This window comes from Tripterygium wilfordii, chromosome 16 (genome assembly GCF_013401445.1).
Source record: "Tripterygium wilfordii isolate XIE 37 chromosome 16, ASM1340144v1, whole genome shotgun sequence".
In the NCBI taxonomy this organism is placed as follows: Eukaryota; Viridiplantae; Streptophyta; class Magnoliopsida; order Celastrales; family Celastraceae; genus Tripterygium; species Tripterygium wilfordii.
Window position 1 is genome coordinate 1,858,114 of NC_052247.1, and position 19,592 is coordinate 1,877,705.

Sequence of the window (19,592 nt, forward strand, 5' to 3'; positions counted from 1 at the left end):
AACCCAGCGCAAACGTGATGCATGTTTTTCTGCGGAGTAGCAAACATAAAAATGTACCATGAAAATTTAAGGTACAAGTAAAGGACTACATTCAGATGCCTCAGTTTCGTACAAATCAACAAAACAAAGAAGAAAAATATTCAGGTGAGAGCACCTAAGAACAAGCAACACCAAACACGTTTTCTAGGGCGTTTTCTATTTTCCAGGAAAATGAAAACAGAAAATGCTTGAAAAACAGCTAAATCAAACACACCTTGAATGTCAGATGCAATTTTTCAAAGAAAAAATGGTACACACTAACCAGCTAATTTCAAACCTCAATCCATCAAAACTTTTTTTTCCTAGTTACACCTCTCTTAAGTGATGCAGAACAATAGACTTACATGCACTAATGATACTATTTCTCTATACCCTGTGGTTCTGACAATGATAAATAAAATAATTTTTTTTTAAAAATCACCAATTTTCCATGGTAATAAACTCTGCTGCCAGTTCATCAATCAAAGAATTCTCTATTTCTATACCGATGACCTCAACTTCATCTCCCAAATCCAACCACCCGTCGTCGTTTCCCAGCACCTTCTCAGATAATTTGTTGAACACTTGCTTTCCTTGGCTGACCAGCAACCTCCACAGCTCCTCCGTAATTGTCTCAGGGCTATGCCTAAAACTGAATCTTCTTCCTACAGGTTTTGTCAGCGAACGCACACTCGTGCATGAATGCAACATCTCCATTAGTCCAGAATTTATACGGTCAAATAACAGCCTCCTTTCTGATCTCTTCCACGATTTCTGCTCAGCATATTTCTTCTCTACTTTCTCAAGGACAGAAGGGTCTATCAGGCATTCTGGAGAATGCCATTTATCAGAGCCAACATATGGATTCCTGCTCTGAAAACCCGCCTCACTAAAGACATCAACCATATAGGAGAATTCTCTATTCTCTTTAACTGAATCTTCATTTTCCTCAGAGTAGCCAATAGATACAACTTCCGCGGTGTCTTCATCACTAGACACAATCATCCCAGATCCTTCCGAGTATGCATCTGAGTCTGACACCTCAGATTTCAGAATTTCGAGTTGCAGGTGTAAACCTGGTAAACAGTAAAGACAAGGAGATAGAAGGTGTTTATAAAAGGAATAAGGAAGAAAGGCAACTTACAAATGAAAGCAAATACTCTCTAGTCCACTGACCTTGTAAATCAGCACCACCATTCTGAAAGTTTTCTGAACAAGATGAAATATTGTTCTTGAAAATTGGCTCCAGAACTGAAACTGGGCTAGGATGGTAAGCATCCTCCAAGCTCATAAGAGACTCAAATTCTGTGCTGGAACATGAAGAAACAGAACCTTCTTCAGAGGCTCCACTTGGCATATCCTGCAACACATGGAAGAATTTGGAAAGATAAAAATTATCAGAATTCTGAGCCAAAAATTGTCACAAAGACAAACAAAGTTTCAAAAAAGACGAAGTTCACTCAAGTTTCTTTCAGCAGCTGAGGCATAAGATGCGGAGTCTATTTGATAAGAATGGGGTTGTCCTTGTAGATTAATGTCTTACTATCACATTGTAAAAGAATTCTACAAATATCACTTTGATACAGCTTCAATATTATCTCTAACGAAACATCTAGTGGCTGTTTCATCTAACTTAGACAAAATATAGGATTTTTTTTTCAAAAAGTTACATCCTTGTAATTATAGGGATACCCAAATATCATACGATGTTCCGGACAGGATGCATGTTAATGTAATATATCAACGAAGCTCTGAATTTGCAATGCCAAACAGTGCACTGTGTCATAGTAGCATTTATGGTTACAGAAGAAAACAGTCCCAAGAGAGAGATTTAAGATGCAATAATGTTATTTCATAAGTGAAGACATTGTAGGTCAATATATCTATGGGGCAGAAGCCAAATCCAGCAAAGACTTTTCTGAAGAAAGTATACCAGCAATCAAACTGCTGGAAATAGAGGAGCTTTAAAAGAAGAAAATCAAACCTGTTGAATTGATTTTTCGGGGGCATAAGAAGAAGAACTATCAACTTTCTCCAAGATGTGCTCAGTAGATCCATAATGCTTCTCAACATTTACAAAAGACTGGCCAATAGCTTCAGTTTCTGAATCAAGCAATATATCAGGAACCACACTAATGGATACATCATGTAATGATGACCTTGAAACCACACAATTCTGTTCAGACTGATCATTATCCTCGAGTGTGACCTCTAGCTCCTCCTCAGTCACCGAGTTTGCTTGTAATGCGTGATCAACTTCTGAATAAGAGCAAAGATTATTCGAACCTGAGGACCTAGGCACTCCTGAATTTGGTACAAACAGACCTGCCTCCTCAAGTTGGTACTTCAAATGGTGAATCCGACCATTTCCAGTTAATCCTGACGGCAAACATGAAGAATTAGGTGGAGATCCTAAAGACCTGGGTCCTGTGTGTTGCAGTACCATACCACGTTTCTCCTTGAGTTCTTGCTTCATTGACATTCGTCTTACCCTATTAAGAGACTCAAGCGGCATAACATACCTGTCATTCTGAAGTGAGAAACTGGATTTAGAGCTCCCATTTCCAGAGGAATTATCTGAGGGAGTTGTGGATCTAACAATCCTATCCTCACTGGCACCAGAGCTGCTAATGCAGAAAGGAAAACCCAAATTTACATATTCTTTTTCATGACAATTTTGATTGCTGAAGCCAAGCTGACTAGGCTTCCCATCCAAAATTGGCCTCAACTTGTTATCAGGCATTCTAAGCATTTTGCCCCTACTAGGTGCCCAGACTCGTTTAAAATTTTTAGCGGTCGTCCCTCTTCCAAAGATTTTCTCATTAGCTTCCACAGCCACATACGAAATTCCTGAATATGATGGTGGATAATGGTTCCTCCAATCAGAAAAGAAAAGGGCAGAAGATATGTTCAGCCCAGAGGCCCCAGACTCTAGCTCAGTGATGTGAGATTTAATACCCGCTAAAAGTATAGCGATTATAAACCCAAATTATACTCGCAAGTGCACGAATCAATTGTAGTATAGAAGTGGCAAATACGAGTGTCGTACCCACAGGGACTGAATATTAAATATCTGCAATTCCAACTCTTGTAATTATCAATGGAAACAAAATAAATAAGGATTAACACAAATAAACAAACACTAGGGATCCGATTTCACCAACTCTATTGTATTTAAATTATTTAGCCGACAATTATCATTTCATTCATGCATGTCAAAGATCAAGTCCCCTAATTTATGTAATAGTCATGGGCATCTGACTTACCACGTCTATTCTCAATTGCAACCATCCATGGGCATTTGGATTGGCTAGGACAATCAAGAATGCATTAGGATTTATGGTAACTTATGTAGCGATCACAAAGATCCTAGCATATGGCATTTATGTCTAGGTAACTCCGGTATTAATTGCAAGAAGCTTATCTCAAATTGGACATGGGCATTTGTCTCAATTTGCATCATGGTAATCGAACCTAGATGGTAGCTAAGCATCAAGATTTAATTATGAATAAAGAATAGCTAATTAACACTTGACATAGCATAAATAAACTAATAATCAAACCAAATTTATTTACATACAATAGAGTGGATCCATCATCACCCTAGTAAGAGGATTAGTTCCTCATACTAGGTTTACACCACCAACAATTGATCTCACAAAATTCTAGAAAGAATATGTGAGCAAATTGCTGTAAAAGAGAAAATAAAACTCAAGAACTCACTCCTTGATTTCTTTCTCCTCTTCCTCCTTGATTTCTTCTCTGGTTTTGTGATGTCTTTCTTCAATGTTTTCCGTCTCTATTTATAGAAGAAAAAAAAGACGAAGAAATAATATAATTACTATTCATCATGCGACTTTACATATATTACTGTTCATGAATAGTAAATATTACTATACATTCTGCGACTTTTATGTATTACTATTCATGAATAGTAATGTTACTATGCACTTTACGACTTATATATATAACAGAATACAAAGTCAAACAAAACTAAGATTGTTTATGGAATAAAGCCTGACCTGAAATATGAGTTATATGTTTTTGGGCCTAAAAATATAGAAATAAATATAAAGTGATTAAAAAAAATGACATTTGTACTTTTAATTGTGTAATAATCACTTTACGCCCAAATTATATGACAAATGTTCATGATAATTTATCATTTAAAGTGTATATTTGAACATTTATCACAACCCCCAACCAGCTTATTGCTAGTCCCTAGTAATTGAAGCGCTCAAACAATTCATGTCATATATGTAAATAATCCAATTATCTCATAAGTATGAATATATGCAAGAATCTACCAACCACCATCACTAGAAGCAATCATTCTGACTAAATCTCATACCACCCATTCTATCTTAGCGTGATGTGTAGTGCGTAGCGAATTTAACATAAATACGTGGCTTTAATTTAATCTTAACACAAATATTGCAATATCACAAGAATCATCAGACTCAATGAATAATTAATATCAAGGGATTTTATTTATTGACTTTTCATTTTTTTTTTTATATATATATAATATTATGTGACTTGTGCAATGCTCAGTCTCATTAAGCTTTCTAAATGACCCTTGTAACAAGCGTTCAACCAATGACTCCCAATCCAGTTGGCTCAGGGCATTAGGTGTAAAGACACCCCAACGGGTTTAATAACTCGAGTCAAAAAGGCTACAAAACTTCGCTTGTCACATGGGTTGATGTCTTGATTTTTCTACCTTTTTACGCGAACACTCACTGCTTACTGAGGCAAGAGGCCCGGTTACTCAGCAGAAAAACTTACAAACACTCCCATTTATTCATAATGTACTCTCTTTTTTTTTTTTTCTTTTTAATATAAATATGAATATATACATGTATCCCAAGATATTAATATTCAAAGAATTCTAATTCAACTCAAGAAAATCACAGTATTCATAATTAATCTTAAATATCGTACCTCACAAATATGTAATTCTGTGCAATTGATCCAATTATTAAATAGAATAGGTGAGACAAAACTAAAGTCAGAAAAAAAAAATCCACAAGTGATTATGGGTATTCAACTCAAATTGTTATCCACACTTCAGAGATATTCAGACCAATTTAGAAATATGATAAGAACATGACTTCCAAATCACAATTATTTATTTATTTTTTTTAGCAATCATTAAACAGAATAGATATTTAACAAACAAACGGTTCTAAGACTCAATATTCCCAAAGCACCGTAAATAAACGGAATTTGTCTCAACACCAGGATCCTTGAGACTGGATGCTAGGTTACTATCAACCTAACTAAAGAGATGTACCCCGTAGCAAGGGCAAAAGGCTAACAAGGCCTTACAATAGGTTGTCATTCTCTAAGAGTTTCTGGTCGGCTCAATAGAACCCAAGCCAAGGTCAACAATCCTTTGTATCTCCACTTTGGGGCTTTACAATTATGGACATTTCGTCCAGTCCATGCTTAGGACTCCCAAATACCTTATCGGTGGTTGTTTCCTGGACAAACTACTAATTACTTAGCTGGTTGAGTTGGCATCCCTCTAAGAGATCAACTACAAGTGTTTCAAGCTTGCACCTAAAGTAGCACAGCACTTGCCTCCTCTAGCTACCATTTTTTTTTTTTTTTAAATATCAAACCAATTCCTCCCCCTCTTAAAATCTGGCATTGTCCTCAATGGGAAAAGAAAAATAAAATAAAAAATAAAAAAATAAAAAAAATAAAAAAAATAAAAAAAATAAAAAAAAAGGAAAATTTGAAAAGTACATATGCAAAGCTATGGTTCAGAAAAATACAACCTGACACAAAAACAATTCTGACCGTTGGATGGCTATGTTTTCACTTTCGTATCATATCCATGAGTGCGGCCATCATGTGCTCCAGTCTGTGTTGTCCATCCTCTAGTGTTTGTAGCCCCATCTCTAGCCGGGCTATTGCTGCACTTATGTGATCTGATTGTGGAGACACTGCAACTCCTGATGAGGAATCTCCAGGTGGTGATGTTGAGGGAGCTTCTTGGGTCTGCTTCTGTCTAGCAGAAGTTGTTTTCAAATGGCTGATGCTCTGACGCCATGTCCATTTTTCCAGCATGGTGACCTGATAACCCAAAGATGCTTGAGGCCGAGGAGGTCGAATGCTTTTGAACAAAAGCAACCTTGTGATAAGCCGTGGGAAAAATAACTTCCCCACCTTTTTTGGCTTATTCTCAACAACATATTTGGCTTTGCAGATCATGGCCAGATAGATCTTTCCAATATCAAACCAACACCCTTTATACATATAGTATAAAACTGAGAGGAATTTTCCCCGTCGTTCTTGCTCATGGCCTATAGGACAAAGATTTTTCCTAATAGCATCATCCAACAACCACATCTTTGATGGCAAGTAGGCGCGGCGTGCAGCGTTATTGTGTTTATTCATCTTTCCACCGCACATATCATCAATCATTTCTTGCTTTGATGCATAGATTGGTTGTCGAGATCCAGTGGGCTCATCATCTGTTGGTGGATACCCTAAGCAGCAACACAGATCTGCTGTTGTGAATTGAACTTTCACACCAGCAATGATAACCTGATAAACCAGTTGATCCCTAGTCCGCTCGCTTCGTGGTAACTCGATGAGAGTGTGATAGAAAGAGCGAATGATCTGAGGATACACCAGTAAGTTATTTTCTGGATCTGGATCTACGAGAAACAACAAAGAATGCTCCCTCAAGTAGTTCATCGCCCATCTGTTGATGGCTTCTCGTTGTATCGTTTTGTCAATTTGACACTCCGGAATTATTTCAGCTTTATTGAACAACGCAAGCCTGGATTGCAATTGTGATACGATGGTGCGTGGTTGCCTCGGCATGGCTTCTGATCTCTGTTAAAGAGAAAACACACTCTTGCCAGAAAATGAGTGAGATGAAAATGAAAACTGATCGAGACAATAAAGAAAGAAATTCGTGGTGCTTGTCACATCAGTACTTACTTTACTGTCACGCTTTGCGGCTCATTATCACACTCGAGGATGACTTTTTTTTTTTTTTTCTCTTTTGTTTTTTTTTTTTTTTAAATCAGATAATATATAAAAAATAAAATAAAATAAAATAAAATAAAGAAAGAAAAAAAATAGATGAAAAAGAAATATGGGTTGCCTCCCATAAGCGCTGTATTTATCGTCTGGGCAAGACGGAGTGTTCCCAACACTCAATTACCTGGATCTTGGAGAGTAATGTCTGGGCAAGACAAAGTGTTCTCACCAGCTGCATTGTAATGAAAATTCAACTTTTTTATTACCCAGAATGCTTTATGCTCGAGCTCCATAAGAAGATGGCTACCCTTGCTAAAAATCAAACGATATGGAGACATGCCAATTGGAGTTTTGTATGCAGTGCGATATGCCCAAAGAGCATCATTCAATTTTATACTCCAGTCAGTTCTTTTGATATTCACAGTCTTCTCCAAAATTCGTTTAATTTCACCATGAGGAATATCAACTGGGCAGATTGTCGAGTCAACCATTAGAGAATGATGGTGGAAAGGCCAAAATGAAATTTTTTTTTTTTTTTTTAATTTTAAAATTTTTTTTTTTTAATTTTTTTTTAATTTTTACTTTTTATGCAAGGTGAACTTGTAGTTTTTTTTTTTTTCAACAAAATTAAAAGAGTTAATATACACAAAATAAAAAAATTAATATAAAAGACAGTAAAATGGGGCATAAAGGCCAACCATAAGTATTAACAGAAATAAAAAGTTATAGTAGGCGGCTTAGCCGACCATATAAGTATATATGTACAGGTGGGGCAGTGTAAAGCCAACCACAAATATAAATAATACTGTATAAATAAATAAATGAATAAATGTTAGTAAGTTAGTAAATGTTTGTGACAGTTATTATAAACAGATATAGGCGGTAGCAGTAGAACCAGCCAATAATATATAGTTAGATGGGGCGGTAAAGCCATCCACAAAAAAATAAAAATAAATAAATAAATAAAATGAAATGAAAAATGAAAAACCTTCCATTAAGGAGGTGTAGTATACTAATATTAATATATACATATATACATATATACAAGAGTTAGATAACAATATATTAAATCAGTCCCCGGCAACGGCGCCAAAAACTTGATGTGAGATTTAATACCCGCTAAAAGTATAGCGATTATAAACCCAAATTATACTCGCAAGTGCACGAATCAATTGTAGTATAGAAGTGGCAAATACGAGTGTCGTACCCACAGGGACTGAATATTAAATATCTGCAATTCCAACTCTTGTAATTATCAATGGAAACAAAATAAATAAGGATTAACACAAATAAACAAACACTAGGGATCCGATTTCACCAACTCTATTGTATTTAAATTATTTAGCCGACAATTATCATTTCATTCATGCATGTCAAAGATCAAGTCCCCTAATTTATGTAATAGTCATGGGCATCTGACTTACCACGTCTATTCTCAATTGCAACCATCCATGGGCATTTGGATTGGCTAGGACAATCAAGAATGCATTAGGATTTATGGTAACTTATGTAGCGATCACAAAGATCCTAGCATATGGCATTTATGTCTAGGTAACTCCGGTATTAATTGCAAGAAGCTTATCTCAAATTGGACATGGGCATTTGTCTCAATTTGCATCATGGTAATCGAACCTAGATGGTAGCTAAGCATCAAGATTTAATTATGAATAAAGAATAGCTAATTAACACTTGACATAGCATAAATAAACTAATAATCAAACCAAATTTATTTACATACAATAGAGTGGATCCATCATCACCCTAGTAAGAGGATTAGTTCCTCATACTAGGTTTACACCACCAACAATTGATCTCACAAAATTCTAGAAAGAATATGTGAGCAAATTGCTGTAAAAGAGAAAATAAAACTCAAGAACTCACTCCTTGATTTCTTTCTCCTCTTCCTCCTTGATTTCTTCTCTGGTTTTGTGATGTCTTTCTTCAATGTTTTCCGTCTCTATTTATAGAAGAAAAAAAAGACGAAGAAATAATATAATTACTATTCATCATGCGACTTTACATATATTACTGTTCATGAATAGTAAATATTACTATACATTCTGCGACTTTTATGTATTACTATTCATGAATAGTAATGTTACTATGCACTTTACGACTTATATATATAACAGAATACAAAGTCAAACAAAACTAAGATTGTTTATGGAATAAAGCCTGACCTGAAATATGAGTTATATGTTTTTGGGCCTAAAAATATAGAAATAAATATAAAGTGATTAAAAAAAATGACATTTGTACTTTTAATTGTGTAATAATCACTTTACGCCCAAATTATATGACAAATGTTCATGATAATTTATCATTTAAAGTGTATATTTGAACATTTATCACTCAGTAGTGGCCCCACCTCCAGTTTCTACCTCCGTTACCCTTGCAGACATGATGCTTAAACCATGTTCGATTTGTCGATTACTTTCCTCTGACAAGCTAGACCTTAGTCTACGAAATTTCCTATTGTTAGCTATGTTTTTTCCTCCTTCTGCTTCAATAAATAAATTTTCACTTTCAGGATTAAGAATACCTCCATGCTTCCTGTCACCTAACTGAAAGCCATGAGTTGCAGTTGATGAAGAAAATTGATTCACAGAATTCTGCGGACTTTCAGGGAATGGTTTTAAAACAACAATCCTTTTAGCAGGGATACGTCTTCCATTGGGAAACTCAAATGGAGATCTGTGGAACTTTCTGACATTACTGATACCATGTTCTCCATTGGAACCTGTAGAAAGGCCATTCTTGATTTTCTCATTGGATTTAACATATCCTCCTCTGCCCGTCCTCCAAAATCTCTGGTGTACATCGGTCCCTCTAAAATCAGAAAAAGATGATGAATTTGGAAAAGGAATGTGACCTGACTGAGAAGGGGAAGGGACACATTGCCAATCATTGAGAGGCTCCGAATCAATTACTTCAGATGCATCAAAATCTTCGATTGAAACATGAAGCTTCTTGTCAGCCATGACACACTTTGCATTTCTCGGCTTCTGCCTCATAAAGGTCCTATTTACCTCTGAAGAACCTGATTTTACTTTTCTCTTTAAAACTGGCGGAAGATGCAGCTTTTCATTTTTTAATGCCATCGATACTCCAAATGCATCCTTACATTCTTTCTGATCTTCACTACCAAGCCTAAATGAATTTCGTGCATGAAATGAATGCTTCTCCCACACACCGATAGAAGCAACTCTTCGTAGATAACTCTCAGACAACACTCTCTGTCTTTTCTGCACAGGCTGCTGCGGATTTAGCTCCTCAAGACCCATCAATCTTGCAATGACACTTGGCACAGACTGTTTAGATACCATTATTTCTGACATTGCTTCTGCTAGTTTCAATGAGAAAACCAAATTCAAGCACTGCAGAGAAAATAAAAGAATGCACCTGCACCAAATCAAACAAAATATATGTAAGGAAAAAGATGGAGCATGATTCAAATATCCAATAGTTGTCATTTGTTAAATACATTCCTTTTTGGGCTATTTGCTTGTTCTGAGCAAGAAAAGCCAACACTATCCAACTCAGAGATGTGAAATCCTCAGGAGGAAAATAGAAATAAATTACTTACCCTATTCTACAATATTAGCAATTAAGCTCAGTTGGCAAATTTAGAGAATTTTTTTCAAGTGTCCAAACATCTTTGCTTTGTTGAAATCATTGTGTAGCCAAAACACACTAGTTTCTAATGAAAATAATAAAGGAAAAGGAAAAGAGAAACAAACATCTACAAATCAAATAAATGAATGAACAAAGTAAGAAATGGACAAGTGAGTCCAATGAAGGCTCATGTCATATGAGCATCCTATGACCACAAAGCCAAAAAAGTTGTTCTAGAAATCCTATCAATAGAAGAACTAAAGTTTCAATCAATCATTGTCAAGCAACAAAATCATTACAACAGCTTCTTTACATGAAAATAAGTGTAAAGCCATCATCATGAAATAAGACCAGACCTCACTTCACCTGAAAACATCCCAACAAACAGCCATAATATCACCTAACAACAACAAGAACACTAGTCTTGAAGAAAGCTAAAGACCAAAACAGACAATAAGACATGATTTAGATGTAACCACGACACACCATCCTACCATCACCGTTAAATCCCACTAGAAACAAAACCCAGTTTGACAGATGTGTGCGGAATAACCATAACTCAACCAAATCAATCAAAACAAATCCTACATGTGCAGAAACTAAAAAAAGGATGGCACCCAGAAATCGATTTGGAAGGAGAAAAGAATCTGACCTTAAATTAGAGTCATATATCCTTCCATCATACAAGTGCCCCCGTATCGATTTCGCCACAACATGCAAGAATTTCCGTCAAAATCTTTCACTTCCACAAACGACCAACCAACCAAGAACAAAAGTACTCCTAAAATCCAAAAAAATTATTGCCAATCCAGCATATGAAAAGACAAGCCGATATGGGGTCAAACACTCGAACATAATTGAAGAAACGAGCAAAGACAAAAGCCTCGAATCTGGGTCAATGTGGACGCGCCAAGCAACGAAAAAGATCGGTTTTTCTTTTTACTCTCGGCGATTTATACTTACCCAGAAATTGAAATCCCGAGAAACAGAGTCGCAGATGACACCGTATCAAATGAAACAAAAAGGGTGGGAGAGAGAGAGAGATTGGATACGGAAATGATGACAAAGGCAGCGTTTTGATCGATAAAAGGGTATCTGTCAGTGCAGGATGCGGTTTCGTTAGTTTTATTCTCTCTTTTTTTATTCTCTTTGTCGTTTCGCGTAAACGAGCGCGAAATAGTAACTGACTCGCGCCATTGAAGATGGTGATAGGGTTAGTTTTTGACATAAATTTCTTTGATCAATTAATCGGTTATTTTGATTATGGATCGATTTTGCAGTCGGTTCTTAAAGAGATATATATATAAAAATTTTAAAATAATTGATTGAATTGGTATCCATCGGTTCAATTATATCGATAATTTTTGAATAGCCATGTTGAAATTGTTTCAATAAGACATTTTTACTGGACTAACAAAAATTCAGTCTTTATTACACAAAAAATCAAGCCAAATATGTATCTCAATACAATCATATTAGCAAAACACATGTGTCAATACAACCACATCAGTAAAACATAAATTCCTATACATTATAATTTTCCACCCAACATGGACGTCAACAACATTCTATGTTTCCATGTTGTCCCCAATAAAAATACACCAAAACATAAAATCTCAATACAGTTACATCAACAAAACACGTCTCTCAATACAACCACATCAGTAAAACACGTCTTTCAATTTAGACATATCAACAAAACACAAAATCCAATATATATTTGTTGGCTCAACAAAATTTTATCATTGTGATTACTCTTATATGGATTATATTTTGTTGGATGTAGTAGGATTTTTGTTAATAATGATATTTGATTTTTTTTATGTTTATAATGACCTTTGATATGAATCATTTTGATTGCAACATTTTTTGACCAGAGTTAGGCTCGGGTCCAAACCTAACGTCCGCCGACTTTTCTCTCTCTAAATATTATATAATAAACAATCAACGACAGCAACATCCACTAGATTTATTAATTAATTTGTTTATATTTTCTACAATAATTTTAAATTTCAAATTATTCACACATGTAAAGTCGGCTGGAAAAGATAATTTAAATAAACAATTGTGGTGCTTTGCCATCAAACATAATTATTCCACTCTAAAAAAAATAAATTGGTGCATGAAATTGTACGTGTGAGTTTAAAATTTATAATTCAGTAGCCCTCAAACTCAAATACCATTAATAATAAATTTACAATTCAAATTTTAAAATGATATTTTTTATTTACAACCATACATTAATTGACATAATTCTATTTTAATTTCACACAAGAAAAAGATTATGTCGATACTATTTCTCTCTAATATTATATATATATATATTTCTTCTTAATGGTTTTGAATAAGTGTTGTAAGACCCGAGCCGGACCCGACAACAAACCCGGTGTGGGGTTATTCGAAAAACAATTGTTATTAGATTAATTAATGCACAATTATTCAAAATAAAATCAAATTAGATGTCATTTGTGTTAAGATATATGAAGAATAATGCTTGAGACCCCCAAAAAGTTACCCCCAAAAACCCCCATTTAATGTGAAATGTTGGATGTGAAGTGGGCCCTACATGTGTGTTTTTAATCAATGGCTATTTTGATGACACATAGATTTGGGGGACTTTTGGGGGTGATATTTTGGGGGTCTCTAGCATTGTCCATATATGAATGTAAATTTGAACTTATTGTCATTAATATACAATTATTAAGAATCATAATATTATTGATGTTTGATAAATAAATAAAATTTAATTAATGCCGTTTAAATAAAATTATTAAAAATTGTATCATTAATATGAAATTAATGAGTAATTAAAGCCATAAAACACCGTCTAGCCTGGCACTTAGATTGCCGGTCCGACCGATGACCCGAGAACTACCTACTTTCTGAGTCGGGTTTAACAACACGGGCTTGAGAAAAAGGATAAATGCTTCCAAAGTGAGTTCGAGGTCCATTGGGCCTTAGAAATTACTTCAGCAAGCCCCTGTTTGTGTTTGGATCCTATGGCCCAAACTTGTGAAATGGGCTTCGCGGCCTCTAACTTTTGAAGTAGGAACTATGAACACATATTATATTGGCATGAAATAAACAATACATAACACGTGGCATGAAATTGTCAACTATTTTCTCCCTGTCTCTCTCAATCTCCTTCTTTCTCCACCTTCTTTAACTCTTCACCATCTGATTCTCTAAAATTCAATATGGTATCGGAGCAATGTCTCGATTTAGTTGGACATAACTCTACTTGTCCACTTGTTGAGTCTGATATAACCCATTTTACATGTGCGAGCGAGTGTTTAGACTAAAAATCTAATATCGGTATAACATAACCAAACGAGTGGTTTATAAACAAAACTCAATTTCTCTCACATTGTAGATGCATTTATATATTGTAGATGCATTTATATATACCTGAGCATCAACCGCGACTATACATGAATAACAAATTCATATTGTAACCCAAAAAGAATAGTATATTCAATAATATTATCATCAGGAGAAAGTTGGTGTTGATTGAGAGGACCTCATATCATATATTGTTCCCCAACTTTAGTTAAAAGCTAAAGTGGAAGACGCACCAATTCCTCATGGGATTGGAGGAACATGTATGGACTATGGACCATGGAATATAAAGTCTAAATGTGCCCCATCACTAGATTTCTTAGCAAAATCTTCAGGTGATATTTTGACATTTGGATTTTATCATATGGTGTATATTAATATTAAAGTGGTAACGACTTATATAATAATTTATGAGTTTAATAATGGCCACGCGTACCGCACTTACGAAAGATAGGGATCAAGTGAACGGTAATTTTAGAGGAGTAAAATCGTCCGTATATTATAAGAGAATCGTATTTCTTAACGGTATTTCAAAAAAAATATAAAAAAAAATCCACCCACGTATCACAAGAGGAACTTATATAATCTTTCAAATCAAAGAGGATCTCCAAGATCTTGAGAAGGACCCTATATAAACTTAAAGAAAAGAGAAGGTAAGAGATGTTTTTTTACTACTTACTCATAACACTTGGGAGAGGAAATTGAATTGAACGTTGAAGTGTCTTTGGTAATCATCAAAATGGCCGTTGGATATACTGACATTGTCTTATTTCAAGTGTCTAAAGGTCTATTAGAAGTCTAACGATCCACAGATCCAATTAACTCAAATCAATCCAAGAAGATAAAACATATATACAACATAGTATCGATCAACAAATCAACTCTAAAACTAACTAGTTAGTTAGGATGTATCGACTAACCCCGAGCCTAACTAGTTAGATACGAGGGAGTCTTATCTCTTTAGTGTCATGGATTCGATTTTTACCAAATCCATATATAAAATTATCATGTATTTGCCTAAAACGTGTAATTTCTCTACCACACATTAAAAAAAATTCATTGTCACCTACAGTAATACATTATACATAAATGTAAAACACATTTCACGCCAAACACGTCCTTCTCTATCACAAATTATTGTATGGCTCGAAGGCAAATTTTTTGCAGAGCCACAGAGCGCACTCTTTTGAGTCTTTTCGCCATCAGAAGAAGACACTAGAGAAGTAGAGGTTCGCAAAGCCATTATGAAGTACCGTAAATACCCTTATATATTTCCACAATATACCATTTTGTCCCAACACAGTTGATCCGGCCCGGCTCGTTTCTGTCCGGCCCAGTACTTGATTCTCACTGTCACCGATCCATCGCAAAATCTATATGAACAAAAAAAAATCCGTTCTTTAGCTTTCACTTCTTCCACAACCTTCCACATTTTTACTACAATTATACAGAACAACACTTTTCTCTCGTCGACCCTTCTACGATATGGCTAAGGAGATCTGTGTCAAGGCTGCTGTTGGTGCTCCCGATGTTCTTGGAGACTGTACGTTTCGCATTCTCACACTACCCGTTTATCTAATGTTTTGATAGAATTTTGGTTGATTTTCGTTGTGATCTGTGTTTTCAGGTCCATTCAGTCAAAGAGCTCTCCTAACTCTAGAAGAGAAGAAAATCTCTTACAAGATGCACCTTGTTAATATCAGTGACAAGCCCCAATGGTATATTTTAATTTTGTGATACTGTAAATATATCGATGCATGTGATTTTGAGATCTTCTGTGCGGATTGGTTCTTTTGAGTGACTGAGGAAATGGGTTTTCTATATTTTTTTGTTTGTTTTCTGGGGATAGGTTCTTGGAAATAAACCCGGAAGGGAAAGTGCCGGTACTGAAGGTTGATGAGAAATGGGTGGCTGACTCTGATGTAATTGTTGAGATTCTTGAGGAGAAGTATCCTGAGCCTCCACTCAAAACTCCTCCTGAATTTGCATCAGTGTAATGACCCTGTTCTTCTTCTTCTTCTCTCTCTCTCTGTTACTGTTTCTTATTGTGATCGGGGCTTAATTATGTTTTTCGCTCATTGGTTATATTGTGAAAATTCACTGATATTTTTTCACTTAGAAAGTTTGGAACTTTGATGAATTTTTTTTCCCTGGTTGCTTCCCTGTAGCCGACATGGGATCGAAAGTCCTCATTTGGGAAAAAGTCCACTTGAACTTTGTCTGTTGACTATCTTAACATTGTTTACTATATATCTTGAAATCTGGTTCTCTAAACATGTGTAATTTGTTTTTTTTTTTTTCGTTGAGTGTCTGTGGCTGTTATTTTTCACGCCTTCTTTGTTTATTCTTCTTTCTGAGCTCCTATTACTTTAACTGAAGTTCTGGTATAAGGTTTGAGAGAACTTCTTTGAATACTTTTTTTCAGGTAGGATATTTGGATCTATTGGGCTAGGTTGCGAATGCTTGCTTGATTTCATTGGGAAGGGGTTTTTTTTTTTTTTTTTAATTCTTTTTTCGATCTGATTGTACAGGGGATCAAAGATATTTGGAGCGTTTGTGAAGTTCTTAAAGAGCAAGGATCCAAGTGATGGGTCAGAGCAGGCTTTAGTGGACGAACTGAAAGCATTGGATGAGCATCTGAAGGCACATGTATGATTATATGAGAAAATGAAAACACCTTGGACAACCATCTAATTAATTTGCTCTATATTCTGCCCTGAAAGTTCATAATAATCTGTTGGAATATGATTCAGGGTCCATTTATTGCTGGGGAAAAAATCAGTGCTGCCGATTTGAGCTTGGGACCAAAGCTGTACCACCTTGAGATTGCTCTTGGGCATTTCAAGAAGTGGAGTGTTCCTGAAAGCTTGACCCATGTCAACAACTACATGGAGGTAATGAGTTGCTTACTTTTCCATTGCATACTTGTTTAATGTTTTCCTTGTCATGTTTTGGTGCACGATAGGCCCGGTAGAACCAGCATTTGATACACAACTTTTGACTTGTATGTTTTAGTAAGGAGAAAGTTAATGATCTTTTAAGGAGAGAGTTAAATATCTTTTATCCTCCAGGTCACATGTAAGACTTGTTATTTTAGATGACAGGAAATTTGGGTATTATAGTGGTCATAACCATAGGAGATGTCGAATTTGGGTGTGATACCATACCAATCATTTTCGCAGATATTGAGTCAGAGTGTGAATTCAGTACTTTGGTTTTGAATGTCATCCCTCGTTCTTTATGAGTTCATCTAATATGATTTGCATGTGTATGGAATGCATAATGTGTTGGTATGCTCTTTAAGACATGAACTGATTTTTCTCTTCATTGCTCTAATTAATGAGTAATGGTTTGTCTTCGACTTTTCGGAACTGATAAACTTGTGTCATTGTGTGCCCTTCCATTTGCGTAGAAAAATGGTTGTACTTGAATTATATACATAACTCACAATTCAACTTCCATTTCAAATTTCACTGTGGTTAACAATGAATGACATCCATCTTGCATAGTTAACATGAGTTGGCTCGTTTTACACCAATGTTGGTATAATAATAAGATCTATAGAGGCTGGAAGCCTGGAACTGCTTTCTATCATTGTCTTGATGGGTTCTATGATTTCCGGATACCCAGGAGTCTGAGGTACTCAGTTGCTTGGGATTGAAATGTGGGTTATTATTTCTGTATTCTTTGTTTTTGTTAAGTATCGAAATGTTGCTTTATATGCTAATTAGAATACCAATGGGTCTCTCTTCTACTCATTAATCTTTGCATTTTCTCCTAATAAGAGGAGACAATCGATGATCCGATGGTAACTTGATTCTTGGCTCCATATGTTCTGTAACCTTATTTTGCAGCTGATCTTCTCTCGCGAATCATTCGTGAAAACCAAGGCTACAAAGGAGCATGTCATTGCAGGTTGGGCCCCAAAGGTCAATGCATGAATCAGCTCTAAGTTGTGAGTTTTCAGAACCCGTAGTTATGAAATATGAGTGACATGCTTGTGAGACATATAGACCTTAGCATCGGAGGCCGGTTGTTCTGCAGTGTAATAAGTTAACTCTGTCAGTAAATTGCAGTGGCTAATGCCATTATCTGGTAATGGTTTATGTATTTCTTTTACTGTGGTGTTTCTCATTCCTTTGCTCTTGTTAATCATGGTCCCGTTTATGCTGTTTATGATGGCAATGAAACAAGCTAGTGGTTTGCAAGATTGAGTTTCTCTAGAGGCGTAAAGTGGACCGGGCCGGCCCATTCCAGCCCACAGTTGGCCCGTCGCCTTCGTTGGTCAAGTCGCCCGTCCATCAACATTTAATGGGTCTGGCTCACTCTGGCCGGCCTTGTTTAATTATTCAAAATTTTAAAATTTGCTTGGCTCGGCCTGCATCTGGCTGAAAACCCCAACTCAACCCAACCCATTAAGAGGTGCCTGGTCTAGCACGGCACGTTGACCTTGGTCAATGGGTCTGGCACCGTTTTACACCTCCACGTTTCTCCATATGTACATGACGACCTAGTTTGCCGATTGCTCCCCTCACCTTTGCAGTTTCCTGCATCACCGTTAGATCTGTATTGCAGTGGAGATTGCATGCAATTTCCTATCTCACCGTCCAATTTGTTTTTAAAATTTTAAAAAAAACGTGGATCTCACACTGTTGAACAGATTTGACGGTGTTGCAGGAAACTACATGGAGAATTCCACTGTAGAGACCCCGAACTCCTCTCCCCACCTCTTGTCATGTGGAGCGTTGAGGGTGTTGATGAGCCAATTTGTTTCTTCTCGTGTAAGATGAATTCCTCCTGTCACTACACTCGAAAAAGACGATAAACATACTGGTGAGAATTGATGAGGTGAATATGACGAGTAAATCAAACAAGACCTTTACCATCGCCCTCAATTGTAGAAAAAATAGGAGTTAACGATTGAGACCTGGAACAGGAGGACGGTTCATTAGACCCCACTCCCTTTTGTAATAACATGACACTTCCTGTTGCTGAGCACATAACATCTAGTCCTACATTGTCCTATGATCAAACACATTTTGATTTTGACATTCCAACATTAATTTCATCTTGGTTGAGAAAAGACGTACAAAAGATACAGCTTATCAACCCCCATAGGAACTCACTCTCACATGTGCAACAAACAAGATTTAACCCACAAAGTCCTAGAGGTGTAAAGAGGGCTAGCTGGTTCGTCTGGTACGACCCACAGTCAGACTCGGAAGTTTCTTGAGTCGGGTTGGTCCGCAAATCTCAAATCTCTTCCATTCCCTTCAAATCCCTCAATTCAAATACACTTTTAGGGTTCACGGACCAGGCTGACGAGCCTAACCTTGTTTAAGGGAAAATTTGAATTTTTGTGATCATGCAAGCTCAAAAAAGTGTAAAACACATGTGCTTAATCATTACAGCACAACATATTTTGTGATATCTATTCCTTTTTTACTATTAAAATATCTTTATAATCGAGATGGGTCAGGCCGGAAACATCCCCAGACCCCAGCCTAGCTCGTGAAGATCGAGGTGCTGGGCCGTGCCGGCCTGGCTCCAAACGTGCCGAGCCTCCGACCCATTTGGCAACTTTACCATGAACACATTCTCATCATTGGAGCTACAAA

General features: G+C 36.2%; 2 protein-coding genes across 2 annotated transcripts; one reads left to right on the plus strand and one right to left on the minus strand.

Annotated features, from left to right (window-relative positions):
• Window positions 1-166: 166 nt before the first annotated feature.
• LOC119981256 lies at window positions 167-11,736 on the minus strand. Its single transcript, XM_038824311.1, has 5 exons — window positions 11,288-11,736; window positions 9,378-10,422; window positions 2,003-2,959; window positions 1,195-1,378; window positions 167-1,094 (listed from the first exon to the last, which is right to left on the minus strand). The coding sequence occupies exons 2-5, from the start codon at window positions 10,356-10,358 to the stop codon at window positions 457-459; spliced, it is 2,760 nt and encodes a 919-aa protein (XP_038680239.1). The 5' UTR covers window positions 10,359-10,422; window positions 11,288-11,736; the 3' UTR covers window positions 167-456.
• Window positions 11,737-15,365: 3,629 nt separating this feature from the next.
• Window positions 15,366-18,150, plus strand: LOC119980794 (glutathione S-transferase DHAR2-like). Its single transcript, XM_038823586.1, has 6 exons — window positions 15,366-15,517; window positions 15,602-15,692; window positions 15,824-15,967; window positions 16,506-16,623; window positions 16,728-16,868; window positions 17,829-18,150. The coding sequence occupies exons 1-6, from the start codon at window positions 15,460-15,462 to the stop codon at window positions 17,913-17,915; spliced, it is 639 nt and encodes a 212-aa protein (XP_038679514.1). The 5' UTR covers window positions 15,366-15,459; the 3' UTR covers window positions 17,916-18,150.
• Window positions 18,151-19,592: the final 1,442 nt, after the last annotated feature.

Excerpts from the sequence above, each read along its gene's own strand:
- LOC119981256 (XM_038824311.1), bottom strand. The coding sequence starts at position 10,358 with ATGTCAGAAATAATGGTATCTAAACAGTCTGTGCCAAGTGTCATTGCA. Across the intron at positions 1,379-2,002 it reads CCGAAAAATCAATTCAACAG|GATATGCCAAGTGGAGCCTC; the intron begins GTTTGATTTTCT and ends CATGTGTTGCAG. Across the intron at positions 1,095-1,194 it reads TGGTGGTGCTGATTTACAAG|GTTTACACCTGCAACTCGAA; the intron begins GTCAGTGGACTA and ends ACTGTTTACCAG.
- LOC119980794 (XM_038823586.1), top strand. The coding sequence starts at position 15,460 with ATGGCTAAGGAGATCTGTGTCAAGGCTGCTGTTGGTGCTCCCGATGTT. Across the intron at positions 15,968-16,505 it reads CCTCCTGAATTTGCATCAGT|GGGATCAAAGATATTTGGAG; the intron begins GTAATGACCCTG and ends CTGATTGTACAG. Across the intron at positions 16,869-17,828 it reads ATGTCAACAACTACATGGAG|CTGATCTTCTCTCGCGAATC; the intron begins GTAATGAGTTGC and ends CTTATTTTGCAG.